Source organism: Channa argus, chromosome 18, assembly GCF_033026475.1.
Source record: "Channa argus isolate prfri chromosome 18, Channa argus male v1.0, whole genome shotgun sequence".
Classification (NCBI taxonomy): domain Eukaryota; kingdom Metazoa; phylum Chordata; class Actinopteri; order Anabantiformes; family Channidae; genus Channa; species Channa argus.
The window spans coordinates 17,573,822-17,593,721 of record NC_090214.1 but is presented as its reverse complement, the minus strand read 5'-3'; the positions used below and the strand labels follow the sequence as shown (position 1 = coordinate 17,593,721).

The following is a 19,900-nucleotide window of genomic DNA, read 5'->3' as shown; positions in this document are numbered from 1 at the left end:
TCTACTTTACATTGTTTTAAAAAACACAATGGGTCAAATGACCAAAACATGTGGATTTCAGAGAACCTGCCTCTTCTGTTCTTCTTAGCGCTATGGAGAATTTTAGCCCAATGCTTTGATTGTCTAGCCTCCAAACTCAATTCTCATCAAATTTGTGTCTACCAGTTGTCATCTATGGACCCAGCACCTAACAACAGAAACACAATGGAGGACAGAGCAGCTAAACAGACATTATTTCCACGAAGTGGTGGAGAAAATTAGACTTATATTAAGCATGTTGATACAACCATGGCTACAAATGAAAGTCATGCACTCTCATGGTCCAAACACAAATCTTGTTTTTACTTCAATTACATGAACATAGTCTCCCCTAAATAACCTACAACTATTCGCGCAGCTTGTGTGAAATCTTCTGGACAAATTGTTTCTTTTGTTGTTGTAGTTGAAGACAGAATTGTGAAGACATGTTTTTAGTGCTGAATGGAGTAGAAAGAACTGTATTACTGTTTTTCTCCTCCCTTCCAGTGTCTGTGCACTAACCTTCAACAAAGCATGTGATAAATGAAATAATATAAGTGAAGTGACTGCTGCACACTCTTCTAATGTAGTAAAGGAATGACAGTCAAAATCACATCGGGAGAAGAAGCAGTGAGGATTTTTCCTCTCTGACCTGATAGAGGCAAAACAATACAGGAACGAAGCAGTGGGACACAATGGGAAGGGATCTGAACAAACAGCCCAACAGCTGTGTCAACCAAACAGGCAGGAGTGGCAGAAGTGTGGAAAACAAAGACAGATCAAAGGCACAACAGGATTTCATAGTTCAATATATTTTTATTCCAAATTCTAATTCTAACTTTTGGGACGTAAGCACACAAAAACAAATTATAGCATCTTGTTGGACACTTGCTGCAGCATTCACTGCCCAATGAAAACACATTTTCTAAATTGCATATTATAAGTCTTCTCTGTTTAATTTCACAGACAGACTTCTGGGATTCTGGGATTCCCATTAATCATGTGTGCAATGAGGAAAAGTGAAAGTAGTCAAATAAAATGCAAAGGAAATTGCCGTTAAATGTAGTAAACCACAGCCAACTACAGCACACAGGACTGCTTTTGACCAGGCTAAATGTCTGTCATGTCAGAGACATTTCACCCAAAAAGACACAGTGGGATGTATAAATGTACAGTACATCACCGGGTCGACGTAGACTCCCCCACTCAGACTACATATTATGCAGCAGTAAAGAGCTGAGAGTTTCTCCCTTTGCTTCGCAGTTCTCTCCCTTCTGGGAATTTCACCTATGAGTACATGACCCATTTTTGATTTCCCTGGATCACCCAGCTTCACAGCAGCCTCCCATGAGAATGTGGCACTACTGATCTTAAAGAGACACTCAGCCATATCACTAAGACTTGCACTGTGGTACAACAACAGCCTTAGAGACTTTGTTTTTCAAATAACCCAAGCTTCCCTGCCAGGGCCTCAACTTAGTAGCCACTGAGACAAATTACAAAAGGGAATATAAAACCAGGTATCTACAACAGTACATCAATAAAAGATGTGTCACAGAAATACAGGACAAAATGGAGGCAGGGTTTAGTTACAGAGACCTTCGACAGGGTGAAACACACTGCAAATTAAAAGAAGCTTGAATTATTTGTCCATTTGTTGATTGGTCATTTGACTAAAAATTAAACAGTTTTTTTTGAGAATTAATCATACACAGTTTTTTGGACCGTTGAAGTGCCTTCAGCACTGACCTGAAATTTAATTGATCGGTTTTTTGTTCTTCTTCACAGTGTGATCAGACTGACCTGCAGTTACATAATCTAACCAGGCACGAGCAGCTAACGAGAAATGCAGAAGTGGCTCATGTGTTTGTAGCTTCTCTGACATCCCATATGTTCTCAGTGAGAGGTGAGATAGAGAGACATGAGGTAATTGTTTTTAATGAGCTGTTCCCATGACCTGCACTATGTGTGATGGAAGATGATGTACAGGAACAGTGAAAAGCGCAGTTTTCTTATGAGAATGTTGTCAATGACAAGAATTTACAAATTGATGTTTAACTAGTGAACATCCCCAGTTCGAGGAATTTCAGCTAATACGATATTGCTAAAGTGTTTAGTGTTGATAAGAACACACATTTTTGGTTCAGAAACTCTATATTAATTGTTCAAGTCTTTCAAATATGTCAAGAACTAAAATATTCCTGTTTATTCATTGTGTAGTGTTTATTCATTATTCACTCATAATTCATCAAATCAAAAGTCATTTGGCACAATGTTGATCTCTTCCCTTTGGGCCCCCATGCTCCACGTGCTAGTATCTGACTGAATATTACATGAAACAATTGTTTTTATGTGTTTGTGAGCAGATTTATTCTTTTCTCCCTCGTCCTCTGTTACAGTGCAGGTCAGCAAAGTGTCAGAGGAAGACAGCAGTCCTCTACATTTCCAAGTCTCTCCACTAATTTCCCAGAACAATTTCATCAAATCCTTCATGTGAATATAGCCCATATTTTTCCATTTTAATATGAACGACCATCATAGACAATTAAGATGCTCTCAGTGCTGATTTGCTGTGACTTCAAAGACCATTCACTTGTCAAAAGGGTTAATGAATCATTACTTTATTAAACTGGATAATGCATTAAATTAAAGGTGTTTAATTTGTCCTCTTTTTAAGTGCTCTACATCAGCTAACCAGGGAGGCCACAGTAAAGTGAAGCCGGGAAACAAGTCACAGAGGCCACAGAGGCACTGAAGATGGCAGGCAGTACATAATAGACTGTGAGGATAAACTGCAAGTGATGCACTGTGATGCTGCGGGCTGATCTGTCTGAAGCTCGCTGAGTGTTTTGTAGACTCCTCCAACTCAGTTGCCCTGATTAATATAAAGCGTAAACCCCTAAATCAATAGCAAGTGGTATATTTAGTCATCTAACAGTTAACAATTTAAAACCTTACCATGGTACCATTCTGTACTGTGCGATTCTTCTGCGCGTAGATGTTTCTATAAAACTGTGTTAAATATGACTCCACTGTTTACGTGTGTATGCATGCAAGAGGAGGATGGAGAGAGCAGTCATGTGCTGCTGAGAGGAGTGGGAGGAAGAGGATGTCTGCCAGCTCTGACACAGCACTCTTCCTCAGTGAAAGAGAAGTGGAATTCATTAGGATTATGAGCCACTGTAACCCAGCATTATTGAGCTCTATTTCAGCCAGCCTTTCATGCTCTGTAACCACGGCGACAAGACATTTCAGCTTGGATTTATTTGGCAGTTTTTGTGTCTGCAGTGAGGGTGTGTATTTGTTTTGTGTGTTTGCGTGAGTGTGTTGTAGAGTTGCCCAGGGGCTGTGGGACCCCTGGTTCAGTGATGCTGCCAAGGTTAGTGCCTGTGTGTGTGTGTGTGTGTGTGTGTGTGTGTGTGTGTGTGTGTGTGTGTGTGTGTGTGTGTGTGTGTGTGTGTGTGTGTGTGTGTGTGTGTGTGTGTGTGTGTGCATCCTTGTAACTAAATACAGGCAAGACTGTGTAACTTTCCTCACTGCCTCTCTTTGCAAAGCGCTGTTGTTTCCAAGGTTCAGAAAACAACCAATCGATAATAAACTGAAGAATTGTTCAACATTCTGGGAATTATTCTTTTTTGTTATGATGACAGTCAAGCTCATATCTTTGTGTTCCATACAGAAGTGGAGTGAGGGTGAACATAAATGTTAAAAATAGCAGTACCCCCACTCTTATAATTAACACATATCTGTGTTGCTTAATTTTAAATAAAAAGAGAAATGGGAAAACAAGAATGTTTGGTTTTAGGTGACACAGAATCCATTTATCCATCAACCTGATCTTTGGATATAGCATTTCACAGGCTTTATTTTGTTCTCTGTACAGAAATGATGTGCAGCTGACTAAATCTAAAACCACTGATGTGCATCCTGCTGGACATAGAACATCAGATGGTGACCATGTGATGATAATGTCCCTGGCTTGAGTCACGCTGTTGTGTGCATGTCAAATGTACTTTATTGTCTGCTAGGCTGCTGGTTACCATCAAATTAAGACGAAAACTGCCCACTTTAACAACCCACATCTACTATGCACAGTAAGTAGTCTAACAGCCAGAATAAAAAGCTACTGAACTAACCACATGCCATTTAAACTGCAACATGATTACGCTGGAGTTAAATTGGGTGATGAATGGATAAAAGGGATGAAAATGGGCCAACAGTTATTAATCATATGGCTTTTAACCTTCAGACTTATTGTAGTCAGAACACTTTTCCTGATATCAACGTCTAACCTGCTGTGCCAAATGGCCATATTTTGTCTCTCATGTGGACACCATGACATTATTCATGACACTGCTCGTAGATGTTTTTCTTTTTAATTTATATAGTACTGTTACAATATAACAGCACTGGAGGTGCAATGAACCTGATGACCCTGAACAGCAATAATCATGTAAAGACAATAAATGGAAGTAGTGAGCAGCTTTATGATATATAGTGTAATAATTAACTAATTTCTTCCTTTAATGTTCTATGATATTACTGGACAGACAGGATTTCTGCAGAATCTTGATTTGCATGGTATTGCTTCCATTCAATTCAACCAACTACATAGGTACTGTTTGTCTTTTGTTATCACTAGGTAAAAATGGCTACTTCATCTGAGTAAATTTGGTCTACCACATCAGAAACCACATCATTCAGGCTTATTTTCCTCGTGTTACTCTCTGAGATTGATGCTCATGTTCAGTCATGATAGGGGAGGGTGAAACTCTGCTTGCTACCCATCCCCCTCCTTCATCCTGGCTGTTACAGCTACTGCTGCAGAGAGAACCCACGATGGTGTCGCCCTCCCTCTCCACCAATCCCATCGCAGCTTCACCTCAGCCAAACAGAGCACAGGTGTTGCCTGCTGCGCTTCTGCCTTTACCTTCTGGGAAACATGTTTACATTGTTCTCCAAAAGACGATCCACTCAACACAAGGGCCTGCATCTGTTGCCTCTCCTCAGTTTTACAAACCGGGTTATGTAATAGGCAGTTACAAGGCATAAATAATTAAATAATGCAGAAAATACACAAATATTCAGCATTTAAAGTTGTATTGTGTAATACAACAGGTGCACAGATGATATAATTACTATGAAATTCAGTTGATAAGCTTAAATCTAAAGTATTACAGCAAATATTACAGCAAAATCATGCTTAGCAAAATCGCTAGTGGGGCTGCTCATGGAAAACTATAACATGAGAATATGACCTGATACTACAAATGGGTGACAAATTAAATGAAAAACCAACAGAACATTGATTCTTTGAGTCCCTGCTGGAGGGACAGCACAGCATTCTTCCAAAAGACATCCACTCATTTGCTGTTCTGATGATTTTGGTGGAAATTGCTGTCTAACATGTCCATAATCTTCTATGGATGTTCAACTGGGTTGATCCATTTTACTGCGTCGACCATAGTACAGGATTCACATAATCTTTATATGCATCAAATCATTCAGTGACCCTAAAAGATGGGAACACTGTCTTTCTAGAAGAGATTCTTCCAACAAGATAAAATGTTTCATCATAGGACAAAATCGATTACTCAGAACAACTTTGTGTTGATTCGCGCTGACCCTTCCTTCCAAGGAGACATGGGGATCCAAGGCACAATAGCAAAACAGAGCCACCAGGTCTCCTCACTGTAGAGGTCAAGCATTAAGGCCTTTACTGTGCTACTGGTTTGTGCCATAAATGCACTCGTCCACTTGTAGAAAATATGGACTCATCTGACCTAATGACTTATTTCCCCATCTCTATAGACTGGTGGCAGTGTTTATTGCACCACTGAACTCTTAAATGTGCATTCATCTTTGTAATATGGAATTTATCCAATGTTATCCTACTCTAATATCCCCCACAGACATCAAATATTCCTTCTGTATTACTGATGTCTTTCTCACAGATGTAAATGCAGGTGTGACTTTATTCACTGTTAATGAAACACTAACCAGGTAAGTTTGTGACTGAAGCTCCTGCCATCTGTGCCCCAACACAGCGTTTTTATACATGCCACAGAGCACGTTCACCTGCACCGGTGGGGATGCATTTGTTTTTGTTGTTTCTCCGCAATTTTATTCAGTTTTGTCTTTTAATTCATTGCTTGTCTGCACTATTTTGCATCTCAAGGCTGACTAAGGCCTACCCCAGTCACAATGCCTACCTGCCATCCAAGACATCCAACAATTATACATACCACAGCATGAACTCTGGATTCAGATCTCACTTAGCACCCCATTTGCTTTGGCCATGCTATCTCACAAATCCAACTCGGGATTCTGTCCCATTCCACCCCCTCTTAAACCTAGTTCCCCGTCAGTTCCCATCCCTGCTTCTTCCTGTTTCTGCACCCAGCTAGCCCTCATCTCCTTATCACAGACTTTTGTGTATCAGATTCATTGTACGTTGGTCTCGGACTGTGCTATAGTTATATTAATGGTTTATTTATTTTATTACTACCTGCCTGCTTAGTTTCCCTAGCTGCTTCGTGTTTATTTTCTCTCTTCATTAGGTCAGACTCACACCTAATCTTTAATGTTTAATTTCAAATGTTTTGCTCAGTCTGTCATGTGTAAGCCTCCTAGTTCACTCAAATCTGGTGTATGCTTAGTTTCTATTCCCTGCTTAATGTTTAGGTTTTAATCCAGCCTATTCCGTTCAGTTTCGCATTTGCACAGCCCTGGTTCATGTTCAGTTTCCGGAGTTTCATTCTGCCTAGTTTGTGTCTAGTTCATTCACTCTGATTCATGTTTAGTCTGTAGTTTATTCCGCCTGGTTCAGATTATTTGTTTAACCTGGTTCCAATTACTTTAAGTAAAAAAAGAACACAATTAATGTAGTTAATGTAATTAATGTAGAGCTTCCACCGTTTATGTAATCACCTACCCTTATTTTGAGTTCATGTTGACTCTGACCTCCCTTCCTTTTTAGTTACCTTAGTTTCTGTTGGTTATCTTAAATTCTGTTCAACTACCCTTCCATTGTCTCTGCTGCTTTTCCATTATTAAACTCAAACTGTGACAAGCTAAGGTACACACTGACATATGAAGGAATTCTTTTGTCTGTTTTGTTCGAGGGATTCAAAACTGCCTGTCAGAGGCTATTATTGTCCCCCTAGGACATGGGGAGACAAACAACTTTTACATTTTTTTTATCTTATTTACAATTTAAATATCTTTTGTAAAAATCACTGTGTATTTCTATGGTGAATGTGCGATGACTGAACTATACTAAAAATATATATATTTTATAGCCTTATCTATACAATTTATATCATTGATTTACACAATCCCCTTAATTAAAAACAGCTATTTAAATAACCAAAATAAAAACTAACAAAACAAATCAATAAACCTATTGGTTCAGATAATGGTCTTGTTGGTATAATGGTATTAAACACATTTTATCACTGTAGATGGCATTTTGTCTAAATTCTACTTAAGCCCAGAGCTTTTTTTATGCACATAAAATTTCCACCATATCTTTCAGCTTTAGACGTTTTTACCATCATCAATTCAAACAATATTAGATAATCATAAATATGTTTGGTTTTGTAATCGTTGGTTGTTGATGTATCAGACTCACACATGTGAGAATTGACTACCAGCCAAAGCATAAGCTTCTTCATGTGTGTGACTAAGGAGATAGATGCGTATATTAAGGTGTGTGTGAAAGGATGAGGCCTACAGTTTGCAGCAGTACCCACGACAAATATAGGATTAAAGAAATGTAAAGCTGCAGCAATGTTACTGAGAATATTACATTATTACAGATCGACCATGTGGATTTGACCAAGTAATACGTGAAACCGAATCAATAAACGGAATAACAGATAACTGAAGCAAACCCTGCACCACGCCACAAGCAGCCCGTGAACATAAATGAGAAAAACGACGCTGTCTTTTTAAGACATCTGCCTTTATATGAGTTTTGACTCTATCACGACCTGCACCCGGCTGACCCTGTCTCCACGTTCAGGCCTCCTTCACACAGCAACACCACTGAAGGGTTACCCCCTAACCCTAACCACCTGAAACAAATGTCTCCGAATAATGAAATCACATGCCGGACAATCGAGTTTACATCGCCCTGTCAATGTAGTACTACACAGACTGGGTATGATGGGTGGCGCACCGCCAGCAAAGGACACTGCAAAAGGGCATCCATCCGTTCGTGTACTTAGAGATAATGCGGAATTTTGGGCCAACTTTATAACGGGAAACAGGGCTGACAGCAGCTTCTTTCAGCACTGGTGCGATCTGGTTGAGAAATGATGTTTTACGCAACCGATTCGTGCCCCATCAGAGGGGTGAGGCACTGGTAAAATCAGGGAGTCCCACGGATGGAGAGGGTTAATCTCCAGTCCCTTCGTGATCAGTGTCATTGCATTACATGGTTTGCATTGATTACTTAGAAATGAGAAGGAAATGTCTGCAGCATCTCAGAGCACAGAAAAAACACAGTTTCTCAAATACATTAATGCGGAGCGAGGCTAAAAGGGGTACGTGGGCTACATTTTGGCTTTAAGCTTTCTGCCTTCTTCTGGGGAAGGATGGCTCCAGTTTCAATCTGTAGGCTAATCACCGCTTGTTCACTTCCCCGCCGCTTGATATACAATTGCGCATCTGCACCGCAGGAGCCAAGCGAGACAAACCAGCCTCTGCAGGTTCCTCACTGCTGCCGTTCACCGTATAATACAATTGGCCATGTACAGAACAACCTTCATCAGTATCATTATCATCATCATCATCATCATCATCATCACCCAAATGATGATCACCATCCGCATCCTGCAAAAACACACAAACGCCACCGAATTTGCACAAACGGCGCAGCACAGAATCTCCCCTAATTATAAGAAATTAATAAGAAAATAAAAAACATTCTTACTTTCGCCGACCACCGCCTTTAATCCAATAGGTGCCATGATGCTGCTTAGTGTTGGGCTTCTTCCCCCTCTCTCTCCTCGCTGTGTTCCCCTCGCAGCGCTGCGGAGGAGCCTCCTGTTGGAAACGTCACTGCGTATCCTTCCGCATCATCCCCCTGGTGGAGGTGCAGGTTTAGCTGCAACTGCACCTTAATAATCTGCTCTTTACATTATATTCACAAAATCACCATTTGGCCTACAGCCTTGTTCAAGTCACCAGCTCATCCTATTATTCCGACATAAAAGACACGATGTTTTCCAAAATCCTGTTTATTTAGTGTAGAAGCTGAACAGGGCTTTCTCCATGTTTCTGTGTTTTGTACGTGCTGATATGTGTAGCTCTATAACCTATTTGGCATTTTTCTTTATGATTTAATTAAATTATTAATACATAGGTAAAACAGCTGTTTTACAGCTTAGGCTAACTTTCTATGCATCAACTAATGATATTATTAGCCTCATCACCTGCAGATTATCTCGGTGTTGTTTAGCCTCTATAAATGTTTATAATATTAAATATTAGTGACTTTGCAGAGCAGCTGTTACCAAGGTAACAACTAAGCCTTCCTAAACATTAATCATTGAAATCTGTGATTAGCCTCCAGTCTATCTTAACATTAGGCCTAATGTCTTAACAAAGACTATTATTTTCCTATTTAAGATTAAACTATTTAATACCTCTCTGCTTTGTGAGCACATTGATTATCCAATCAACCAGGGGACTAAATGATGGGATTATCACGTGTTTCTTTGTGATGGTGGTGTGTGGTTGTCTGCAGTGGCAACAGACACGTTCCACAGTTCAACAGTCGAGCAACAAACTTTCCACAAGGGGGCAGGATGTTTCTTTAATTGGGCAACGCCAATACTGAGGATCTTGGAAAAGCTTTTGTCCCTCTCAGAGCCGAATCCTGTACAGAAACTGTCTCATTTTGACCTCCCACACTACAATTAATCTGCCCTATTTATTCAACAAAGCAACCCCATGCCAGAAGAAACCACGTCTCAATAACAGTCAGAGCCTGGTGGAATAAATATAATATCCAGGAGTATTAACTCTACGCCAACTAACACTTCACAATAAATACAGACGAATGAGTTGATCGTTAGTCGATTACGCTCACGGTGGGGCCACGCCCTTGGCAGGGCCGACTGAACACGTTGGACCAGTGATGACTCCGAGACGAGGGTGTGTCCTGGCCCCTGTGAACCAAACCTGTGTTCAACTCCTCCAACCCGGATGGCAGTTGTTAGTCTTCCTCCTCCTCCTCCACCTCCACCCCCTCCTCCGGTAAAGAAAGCGGGGCCGGAGACAGACGGGAGCGCCAGAGCCGTGCGCCTCTCACGGGGAAAGTCAAGCATTTTTTTTCCCTACGCCTGGATATTTGAGACGTTTGGAAATATCACCACATCTGTATTTCACGTGGAGTACAAACTAAATAACCATCTCGACTACTTGTAGGATCTGTTGGGCTGTCCTGTAACCATGGGGGACGTGGTTTCCTCTCACCTGGATGAGAGCAGGCGGGAGATGATTACAGGTAAGAGAGGCGCGGCAGAAAAAGGAAAACTGTCCAGTTTCCCACAGAATGAGGTTCCTTTAAAGTTGTTTTATGCATATCCCAAACAGCTCTGAAGTGCTCATAAAACTTTTTAACAACTTCACTGCCTTTTATATCCACCAGAAGGGGCATCATCACACTGCTGTTACAAGATGTGGAATGTCCATGCGCATTTTTATCTTATTGTCGTCTCTTTGTCGTGTTATGTGTTGGACATGGTGTCTCCTTTAGATCCAACGAACTGTCCTTAAACCGAGCTGTCTATAAAGTCTGGCACAAAGAAACCAAAAACATTTTGTGTACACATGCTCTCCTGAAAGACAAGAAATTGAATTCTGACACCTGCAGAAACAAATATTTTCCGTTGGGAGCAATTTTCTCACAGAACGTGTCACCTTTCCTGCGTCTTACGTTAATGACAGTGTGTCCTATTGAGTGCACTGTTGCTATGCTCCACTCCACTCAAAGAGCTCCCCTAAATTTCCAACTGTGCTGCAGACCAATTTCTCAGAGATAATAAGTAGCTTTCCCAAAGGGGAGCGTGTTTGTATAAGTTTAGGACCGGCTGCTATTTAGGTCTCAGATTGCTCCAGCCTCCCACTGTGAACTCTGCAAGTCTGGGTGATTATTTCAACAGTGCAGAGGCTGAAACACTTCCCTGCATGTGTGGACGCTTCTTTGAACTTATAAGGCTGTTTGGTGATGCTTCCAAGGGCCAAAGGAATTTAGTAAAACAGAGAGGTCTTGCTTGTTTTTGTGTTTAAGCTGGCAGTCATATAGTCCAGACATGTGCTTTCCAGAAAGGGTTGTCTCAGTAATTTTAGGCTGGGGTAGAACATTCCTGCAACTTCAGGATTGTAATTGTGCGTATACTGGCAGGCAAACGTGCATGAAAAACCACCACTTCCAGAAACCAAAGGTTATGTTTTTATGATGCACACACTGCTGCTTTTTGTTAATTCTTTACCATGATGTTGAGCATGTCAACATAACCTACTTGTCTCACTTAATAGCTTTTCTAAAGCCGTGTAATATATTTTATTAAAAATATGGTGGAGGAAAAAAATACACAAGCATGTCAAGTTAGAGGAGGAGGTAGAGGAGATAATAATGAGCGAAGCCGCAGAAGCAAAGCAAGTAGGGACTTGTCGCAAGATTAATAGCTGAAAATGCAGCCTGGTTCTCACAGACCCTCCCTCTGTGTCATCTTCACCTGCCTTCTTGCAAATTATTTTCTGTCTTCTTTGCATGTGCGTAAGCATGTACAAGTCTATAAAGTACAAGTTACATTTGCCTATAAGTACTCAGTAGTACTTCTTAGTGTTTCTGCACTGGGAGTCGTTTTGGGAGTGTGTACCTCCCATCAAGGTGATTTCATCATCCTCGCTGCCTAAGCACATTCTCACAAAATGATCTCCTCCCTTGTGAGCCTACACAAACCCATGTAATGTGCACACACACAAACACAAACAAAGCAAAAACCATAACTACGTGTTCACCCACACTGTTTGTGTCCATCTCTCCCTGCCTGAGACATGGTTATCTGCTGATTTCTTCATGAAACATTGATGCGGATTTTAGTCATAATGAAGACCTTTCATCTGTTTATCAAACATTGACCACACCAGGGACTTTTTGCTGCAGGGAGAGGATGATGCAGACAAAGTGAGCCACCAGCTTATGTCAATACATCTCATACTGTGGTCATGTTTTTTTTTAATATTTGCTTATTATGAAAAAAAGGATCATTTCTGAAGGGAAGCTAAAAAGCTCATCCTGCTTAGTGAGTGTCCCTCAGTGCTCAACTGAGATCATAGCTCAAGAAGAAGGCCAAAGTTCACCCTCTTGTTCTAACTAGCATTTTTTCTCAGCTCAGTGGGTTTTTTCAGTGTGGGTCCTTTTTCAGCAGCCTTTCTGAAATGCTAAAACAGTTTTCAAGGGTTATGGTCCCTATTCTAAGGCAACGTGTACATTACTGTACTTTGAATTTCTTTCTCATATTAGGTAACCAACATACATAAAAACATTATTTAGTTGAAATTCAATAAAACTGGTTTCATAAAGGCTCTGTTACACTTGAATAATAATTCACATAAATGATATGGTAAATGCTTTCTTGTCTACCACTAGTGATTTAAATATTTAACTATTTGGTTGGTTAGTCAGACTGCTTTGATCCAGACTGAGTAACTATATCTCTGTGTTTGACCCTGAGCCCCTCTGACTCAGGCATTGATGTACATTAAGTGCAACATGTGGCATAAAAGTTACGTTTAAAAACCGTTTGTTATCACACGTATTGGTAAACTAGTGAAATACCTGCAAATTGCACTCTCCAAGATGGGAGTGCAAGTGTGATTGTGTTGTCACACAACAAATATAGATTTGTCCATAAAGGATGAAGTAAGGACTGGGGATGATGGCACAAACCTGGGTTTGAGTTAATAGCAGGATTGGGGATCGGATAATCGTCACAGTGATATGGCGTCTGATGACTGTATTGTTATTTTACATCAATACAGCAAAAGGAGATACTGTAGGACGCAAGTAATGGGGTACATGGAGGGGTACACAACACTGTTTTGGCATGTCTGTACAGGTTCAAACAGAGGACTGACTGTGTGTTTTATGATGTGATCTTTGTTCTTAAATTCCAATAACCAAGTGCCTAAAAGGCTGTACACATACAGTATCTGAGTTTGCTGACTTTGGCACAGTAAGATGAATAGCGGAAAGTACCAACTCTGTTCACTTTTGGAATGAAGGCCTGATTAAGCAGCACTGAACTGGTGGGAATTTATGGTATTGAGTTTGTCTTTTCTGGACAAAATGATTTGTAAGAAGAATAGAAATTAGACAAATGAGCTGCCACTTTACTAAGAACTCTGCGAACATATCGAACTGTCATGTTTCAATCCCAGAGATACACATCGGTCTGTGTCCATACTAACGCCATATACAGTATCATAGTATGTATACAGTTGGGTGCAAAAGTTAGTTTCCCCTTGTTATGAAATGGCGAAAAGATCAAACGTTTTGGAGCGAGGCTTACCCCTCTGACCCGTCACAGTACAGCAACGTTTCCTGCCTAATAGTAAGTTTTGTAGCATTTTCATTTATTGTAACTTTAAAAGCACAGTTACTTTAAAGGCTGTGCAGAGCATGACAGAGAGAAAGCCTGAAACAAAGCTGGTTCAGAGCAGGGGGAGGGAGACCTGGACACAGCAGAGAGGACCGATTTCAAGTCTCAAAGTAGTGCTTGCACACTGTAGGTTGAAATATTGTGTAAACACAATCATTCATTCAACCAGTTTGTCTAAAATTAGCAACACATTAAACAATACTCAGGAATGACTGTATCTCAGCAAACACAACATGCCACTTGATGCTATGGATGCATTTCTGTACCCAGCCCTACTAAACCAAGTCTGCCATCACGTTTTTTTGTCTCAGGGGTCTCGCAGTCTTGTATTAATTCCTCTAACCTGTCCACCCATCCCGTTTAGACACAATGTTTTTGCACCCCTGTCCCTTGTCTTCTCCCTTTCTGTCCTGTCCTGTCAGCTCTTTCCTTCCTGCTCTCCCACTACTAGCCGGCATCCTCCTTCCTGCGTTATCCTTTCCATAAACAGATCATAGTCAACAATGTCTGCTGATGACCGTGCCAACCACTTTCTTTTTCCATCACTGGAACGTGGGAAATGTCCCCTCTAGGAGGTTCTTGGACTGTTTGTTAGGAGGTTGCCTCCAGAGAGTGGCGAAAAAGAAATGCTGAGTCAAATAGTGGAAAGAATCTGAACAATACAGAAAAAAAAGAATTTAATCTAAGTGAACTTTACCGGGATATTATTTTTTTCACCCAAAACTGGGACTGCTATATTTTTTAAATAATTATTTAGTGTAGTGAAGAAACGCCACTTACAAGTCCTCGGGGTCCCAAGTGATGCCTCTTTAAATGTCCTGTTTCATCTGAAACCAAAGAATTTTGACCTTCATAATCATAATAACTTTAGAGTTCTAGGTTCAATTTGGCAGGAAATTTGTAAAATCAAGACAGGTAGAATATTTCCATTCGATTGAAGCATGCAGTCAAAACAACATGATATCTCGGTTTAAATTGTCCCTTTGATAACATAAATACTTAAGTCTTATCAGTATTTACTCAGTAATTCTATGAAAGACATTTAACTTTGTGTCTCCCTTGAAAGAGTTCCTGGGCAGCCCTATGGCCAGAGGTGCTGGATTTTAATATGAATATATAAAATATGATACGCTTTTTGCACAAACAACATACAGAATTGTATTTCACAGGAGCAAAGGGTTAAACTTCCTATAGTTTGTCCATCTCTGCAGGAGATGACTGAAGCTCAGTTAGAATGGATGTGTTGCTGACGTTTGACTGATTTATGCTGCACACAAAACTTTATCACAGAGAGTTGGTTTATGTCCTGAGATGCAGTGTGAATTGGGGAACCTCACATGCACAGGGGGCTCCTACATTTTCAGATTGGCATAGGTGACTGCAGTCCAATTCTCAACATATCTCAAGGATAATTAAAGCAAACAGGATGCACATGAACATAATTTGGAATGCTACAGTAAAAAGTGCCAAACTTCTTGTAAATGAGACACTTCAGTATTTGATTTTTAATACATTTTCACCTTGTCATTAGTATTTGTGATAACTGTAGCTTGATAGCCATCACAATCCTATTTATTAATCTAAAACTGAATCTACACAAATTGTAAAAGGAACTGGATACTTTCTGGAGCTGTATGCTGTTGTTCAGTGTTCACAAAAGTCATTATCTAAAAGATCCACATTTTATTACGAGGCACTTTTCATACAGAGCTGATAGCTCCAGTGAAGATTATGGCCTTCATCTCTCTCTTCACACTAGAAATGCAGGCCCACAACCACACAGTTAATATTTAACAGTCATTTAAATGCATGCTTGTATATTTCTGAAAAACATGCAAATAATTGTGTAAATAATTCTTATTAATTCTTATTTCTGACCCTAAAGAAAAGTGTGGAAGATAACATTTCTCTTGCTACTGCATTTGAAAAAAAGGACTGTTAAAACACAGTAAATATGTAATTATTATTTTGTGTGTTGTGTGTTATGAACTTTTCCTGTCCTCATGCGCTTGTCTTTGCGTGTGTTTCTGCAGCTCGGACCAGAGATGTGATAAAGGAGTTCAGCGATGTGTACGAGCAGCAATATGCAGTCGCACTCTTCAACAGTGTTCGCTTTGAGATAGAAGGAGGAGGAGGGCCACAGTCACAGCTTCTTCACAGAAAGGCAAGCTTCTAGTTTTAACAGAGATGGTCACACCTTCCCATTGGACAGGGTGATAAAAAACAGTGATCTTCCAGCTGTATTGCCATGTAACACTGGATTTTGAATCATTAGTTTTGTTAATTACAACCAAGTTCATACTTTTGTAGGTTTGGACATTTTATTATAGATTGTCCATTTATGTCCATGCATTTTCCTGTAGGAGTTCAATCATCCTCTTGATGTTGTGTACAAACATAGAAATGAAAATAAGGTTGTAATAATTACATTTTACATAAAACCTTTGCGAGCTTGGCATCATCCCATTTCAGGACATTTTTACTATCTAACTTGAACAAATTCACAGTCACTTGTGCCAAACATAAACTTGCATCAATGTGGGCTTTGTTAGGCCACCAGCGCCTGATGTTACAGAAAACACATGAATGAGTTCATTCTTGTACCAGTACATTAGCTACCTCACGAGCGAGCCCTCTGCTCTACCTCTGGTTTTTGTGTTCCTCTCATCTTTTTGGTTGCTGAATGTACTGAAGGTTCCACTTTTGTCCATCTTTTTAATCACGGAGGGGAAACTGGAGCACATTTCACACATGAACAGAGATAGTGTTTAGAAATCTTTTATGGCAGTTCATCTACTGTCATCTCTATGTGGAGGCGGCTGGTCGTGACAGAAACACAAATATATGCACATGTAAACCAATACTTTGCCAATTCAAATATAAAATATACACACAAACACTTATACACTTACTTCTAATCTGATGCTTTATCCTAACTTTGATTATTCAAAACGATTTAAATAAAAATATACATTAATCAGGAATAGCACAAAAATCTCTCTGAGACTTGTACTTAAAAGACACCAGGAACAGGAAAGTTGAAATCCTTGTTACTTACTGTGGAGAGCAGAGGGATACATAATCAACAGCTCCCACTTTAGCATTTTCTCTTTTTTTGGTAAATTTCAGAGTTGAGAACATAATTTCTAATGCAATCACTGTGTATTTAAATCAGATTAGGTACAAAAATATATCTAATCCAAGTATGTAAACTGACAACATCATTGTGAGCAAAGTAGGTGTTTTCAGTAATCAATACAATATTTATTATTGGTCTATTATTAGCCTCATAACAAGAATCATCACTTTTTCCCTGCTCTACTTTGACATGCCCACACACGGAAAATCCCCAGATAATTTATTAATATGCAGCACAAGCCCCACTGCTTCCTTTTTTAGCTCAGATACTCCCCTCAGTTTGCTTTAGTTATTTCCCTCCTCCCTGAGCAGTCTGAGGTACAGGAGTATTTGATTATCTAATACTGGAAATCTGAAAATAAAGTAGGTTGTGTGGATCTTTGCAAACATTTTTAAATGAAACCTAACTTTTTGTGAAAAATTACAATAAAACTAAATAGATGAACCACTAATGAGTTGTATAATAGGGTGTAATAATGCTGTATATGATTTATGGCAATGCGATAAACGTGTGACTTTGCAGGACCCTCTGGCTGGAAGGACAATCTTCTCAGGGAGTCTGTTCCAGTACCTGGAGGAGAATCGGAAGTGGAGGAATCGCTTTGTGTCTGTGCCTAACAACTACACGATCAACCTCTATGACAGCAAAGCAGTGAGTAAACGTACTTGAATACACTGTTGATTCTTTGATTGGTGTACCTGTGTTAAAGCAGCCCTCCCTCTAACAGGCCCATGATAGGGGACTGCACACAAAGGTGACTATCAACTGTGCCGGCTACAAGGCTCTGACATCAATGGAGGAGTACATGGAGCTGATGGATACAAGCCTGCCTGGTAGGAAAAGGACATAGAAATTAATATATACCATTAAAACATTTTTTAAATGGTTGATGGCATATAATATGTTTTATTTATAACTAATTTGAGGTATTGGCTCTGTAATAATTGTGTAACTGTTCCAAATCAATGATTTAATTAAGGGGACACATTTATGTGCTTTTTATATAATAATTAGTCAATTGATTGTTAAATTTTGCATTAAGTTACCGAGCTTTTTTAGGTGTGTATCTAACTTGTGCTTTTATTTATTTTCCTTTAAGTGCTTTCTAAATCGTCTACTTTTACCTTTCTTTCATGTAATTTATTGTAGGTAACAAGGGCAAAGCAGGGAATAATCCATTCATCAAGTGTGCTACCCAGTTCCCCCTCATTCTTTGGCACCCATATGCCCGTCATCACTATTTCTGTGTAATGACAGAAAAGGAGCAGGCGAAGTGGCACGCTGTGCTGCAGGACTGCGTCAGACATAGTAACAATGGTAACAGTACACACACACATACACAAACACAATGACTTTACTTCTTCTTACAGTATGTAGTAAAGAAGCTATAATAGCTCTAAAACGATTTGTGACATTAATAAAATATGTATGGGATTCTGATGATATATTGAAAGCTGTGGTGAGTGTCATGTAATGGGATAAAGTCAGGTCTCTGGAGCTTACAGTACATCATTTGAACAGGATTTCTTAGCTCCACCCTGTACAATTAGTACCTCTCACGGCCTGTTCAATAAAATTCTACTTTAGTTATATAACGCCAATTCAAATCAAAAGTATCTCAAAGCATTTTACACAATAAGGTCAAGACTGTACAGATTTGTGGAAAGCCCTGGGTGACAGAGGGGAGGAAAAACTGAAGAAACCTCAGTTGGGGTGAGTGAAAAGAAAAAAAGAGGAATGATTTACTTTCCTACAGTCATTAAGTGCATTTGTTTTTTTTATGTGTGGTCTTGGTAACAGTGTTATTGTTCGACCAGACCTACAAATATAGCACATTTTGCTGCCCAGATAGACAGACATGCTAAAAACGGCTGGAAAGGACTTTATTTTATCAACCAAGAGAAAACCAGACTTGTATTTAATAATACATATTATCAAATACAATATTTATATCAGTATAATAAAAATTCTGATATTTGATTTGATTGAAGCTCTGACAGGCTTTTATTTCAAATTTCCTGTACTGTATTGTACTATTTTTGCTTATATTTCATTAGAGGCTTATTGTTTTTTTAATTTGCAGTTTATGTAAACAACAAAACAATGCTTCCATTGTTTCAGAGTATAATCTATTGTAGTGCCAAAACCAGTTGTGGAATAAATGTTAATAACAATAACCTGTCCATTGACAAAATTATGACGTGTTTCCAGCTGCAAGTGCGATGTTTCGTTGCTTTTTACAATAAATAATAATTGCAAAGGTAAATGTATTTTTTTTGTTTGAACAAAACAGTCATTTTAAAACGATCATTTTTGGTTTAGAGAGACCAGAATATATGTATAACATAACATATACAGTTCAACATATGGTTTTCTCAAAGTTTTTTTTCGTATAAATACAAGATATATAGTGGAGAGGTGCTGTTCATACCTCCTGTGAAGTCAGACTTATTGAACTGCCTGGTATTGAGTTTGAGTTTGATGTTAGCTTAAATTGCATATTTTAGCTTTAACACCCTGAAAGAATGTACTTTGCTGCCACTATGAAAAGGGGAAAGTATAAGGTCATTAATGCAGAACTTGTTGTAATGCAGTTTGACCACCTATTCTAAATTTGCTTCATAGCCCAGAGCTGCTCCTGGGGCCTTAATGAGGATGCTTAGCTGGCTCTGGCAATTTCGAAGTTATGCTAGAGATCGCGTCTATGTCTTAGGTGTTGTCTAGATTTGACAGGTTGAGGTGGTTGGGGGTTTGAAATTATTCAAAGAAAAAAAAGTTAAAACCTGTTCACAAACAAAGGTAATTGGTCATTTAAAGGTTATGTGAGGTGATTCCTGTTATTGGCTAAACTTTCCATTTGACATCTATGCACATTTTGCTGAATGATTTTATTGATTGATTTTATTTTATTTGTTTAATGGATTGTGTAGAGAGGGGCGGGTGTAGCTCAGTTGTTAAAGGCAGTCGTCCAGGGACCACAGGGTCAGTGGCTCGATCCCCAGTCCCGGCTATATGTTGAAGTGTTTCTCGCCAAGAAGAGCCCATTGCATCAGGAAGGGCATTC

At 39.4% G+C, this 19,900-nt stretch overlaps 2 protein-coding genes across 4 annotated transcripts in view; one reads left to right on the top strand and one right to left on the bottom strand.

Annotated features, from left to right (window-relative positions):
- The window catches only part of stxbp1a (syntaxin binding protein 1a), a 29,990-nt gene extending 20,877 nt beyond the window's left edge, over positions 1-9,113 (bottom strand). For 2 of the 3 annotated variants that reach the window (XM_067483766.1, XM_067483767.1), the window contains exon 1: positions 8,957-9,113. In XM_067483766.1, the coding sequence (XP_067339867.1) occupies positions 8,957-8,993 (37 nt within the window). In that variant the 5' untranslated portion in view covers positions 8,994-9,113. The remainder of the gene's footprint in view (positions 1-8,956) is intronic. The other variant, XM_067483768.1, reaches the window with a different exon arrangement.
- Positions 9,114-10,209: 1,096 nt separating this feature from the next.
- Positions 10,210-19,900, top strand: part of niban2a (niban apoptosis regulator 2a) — a 25,530-nt gene continuing 15,839 nt past the window's right edge. The window contains exons 1-5 of the mRNA XM_067483765.1: positions 10,210-10,534; positions 15,731-15,861; positions 17,359-17,487; positions 17,564-17,669; positions 17,986-18,153. Of these exons, the coding sequence (XP_067339866.1) occupies positions 10,480-10,534; positions 15,731-15,861; positions 17,359-17,487; positions 17,564-17,669; positions 17,986-18,153 (589 nt within the window). The 5' untranslated portion in view covers positions 10,210-10,479. The remainder of the gene's footprint in view (positions 10,535-15,730; positions 15,862-17,358; positions 17,488-17,563; positions 17,670-17,985; positions 18,154-19,900) is intronic.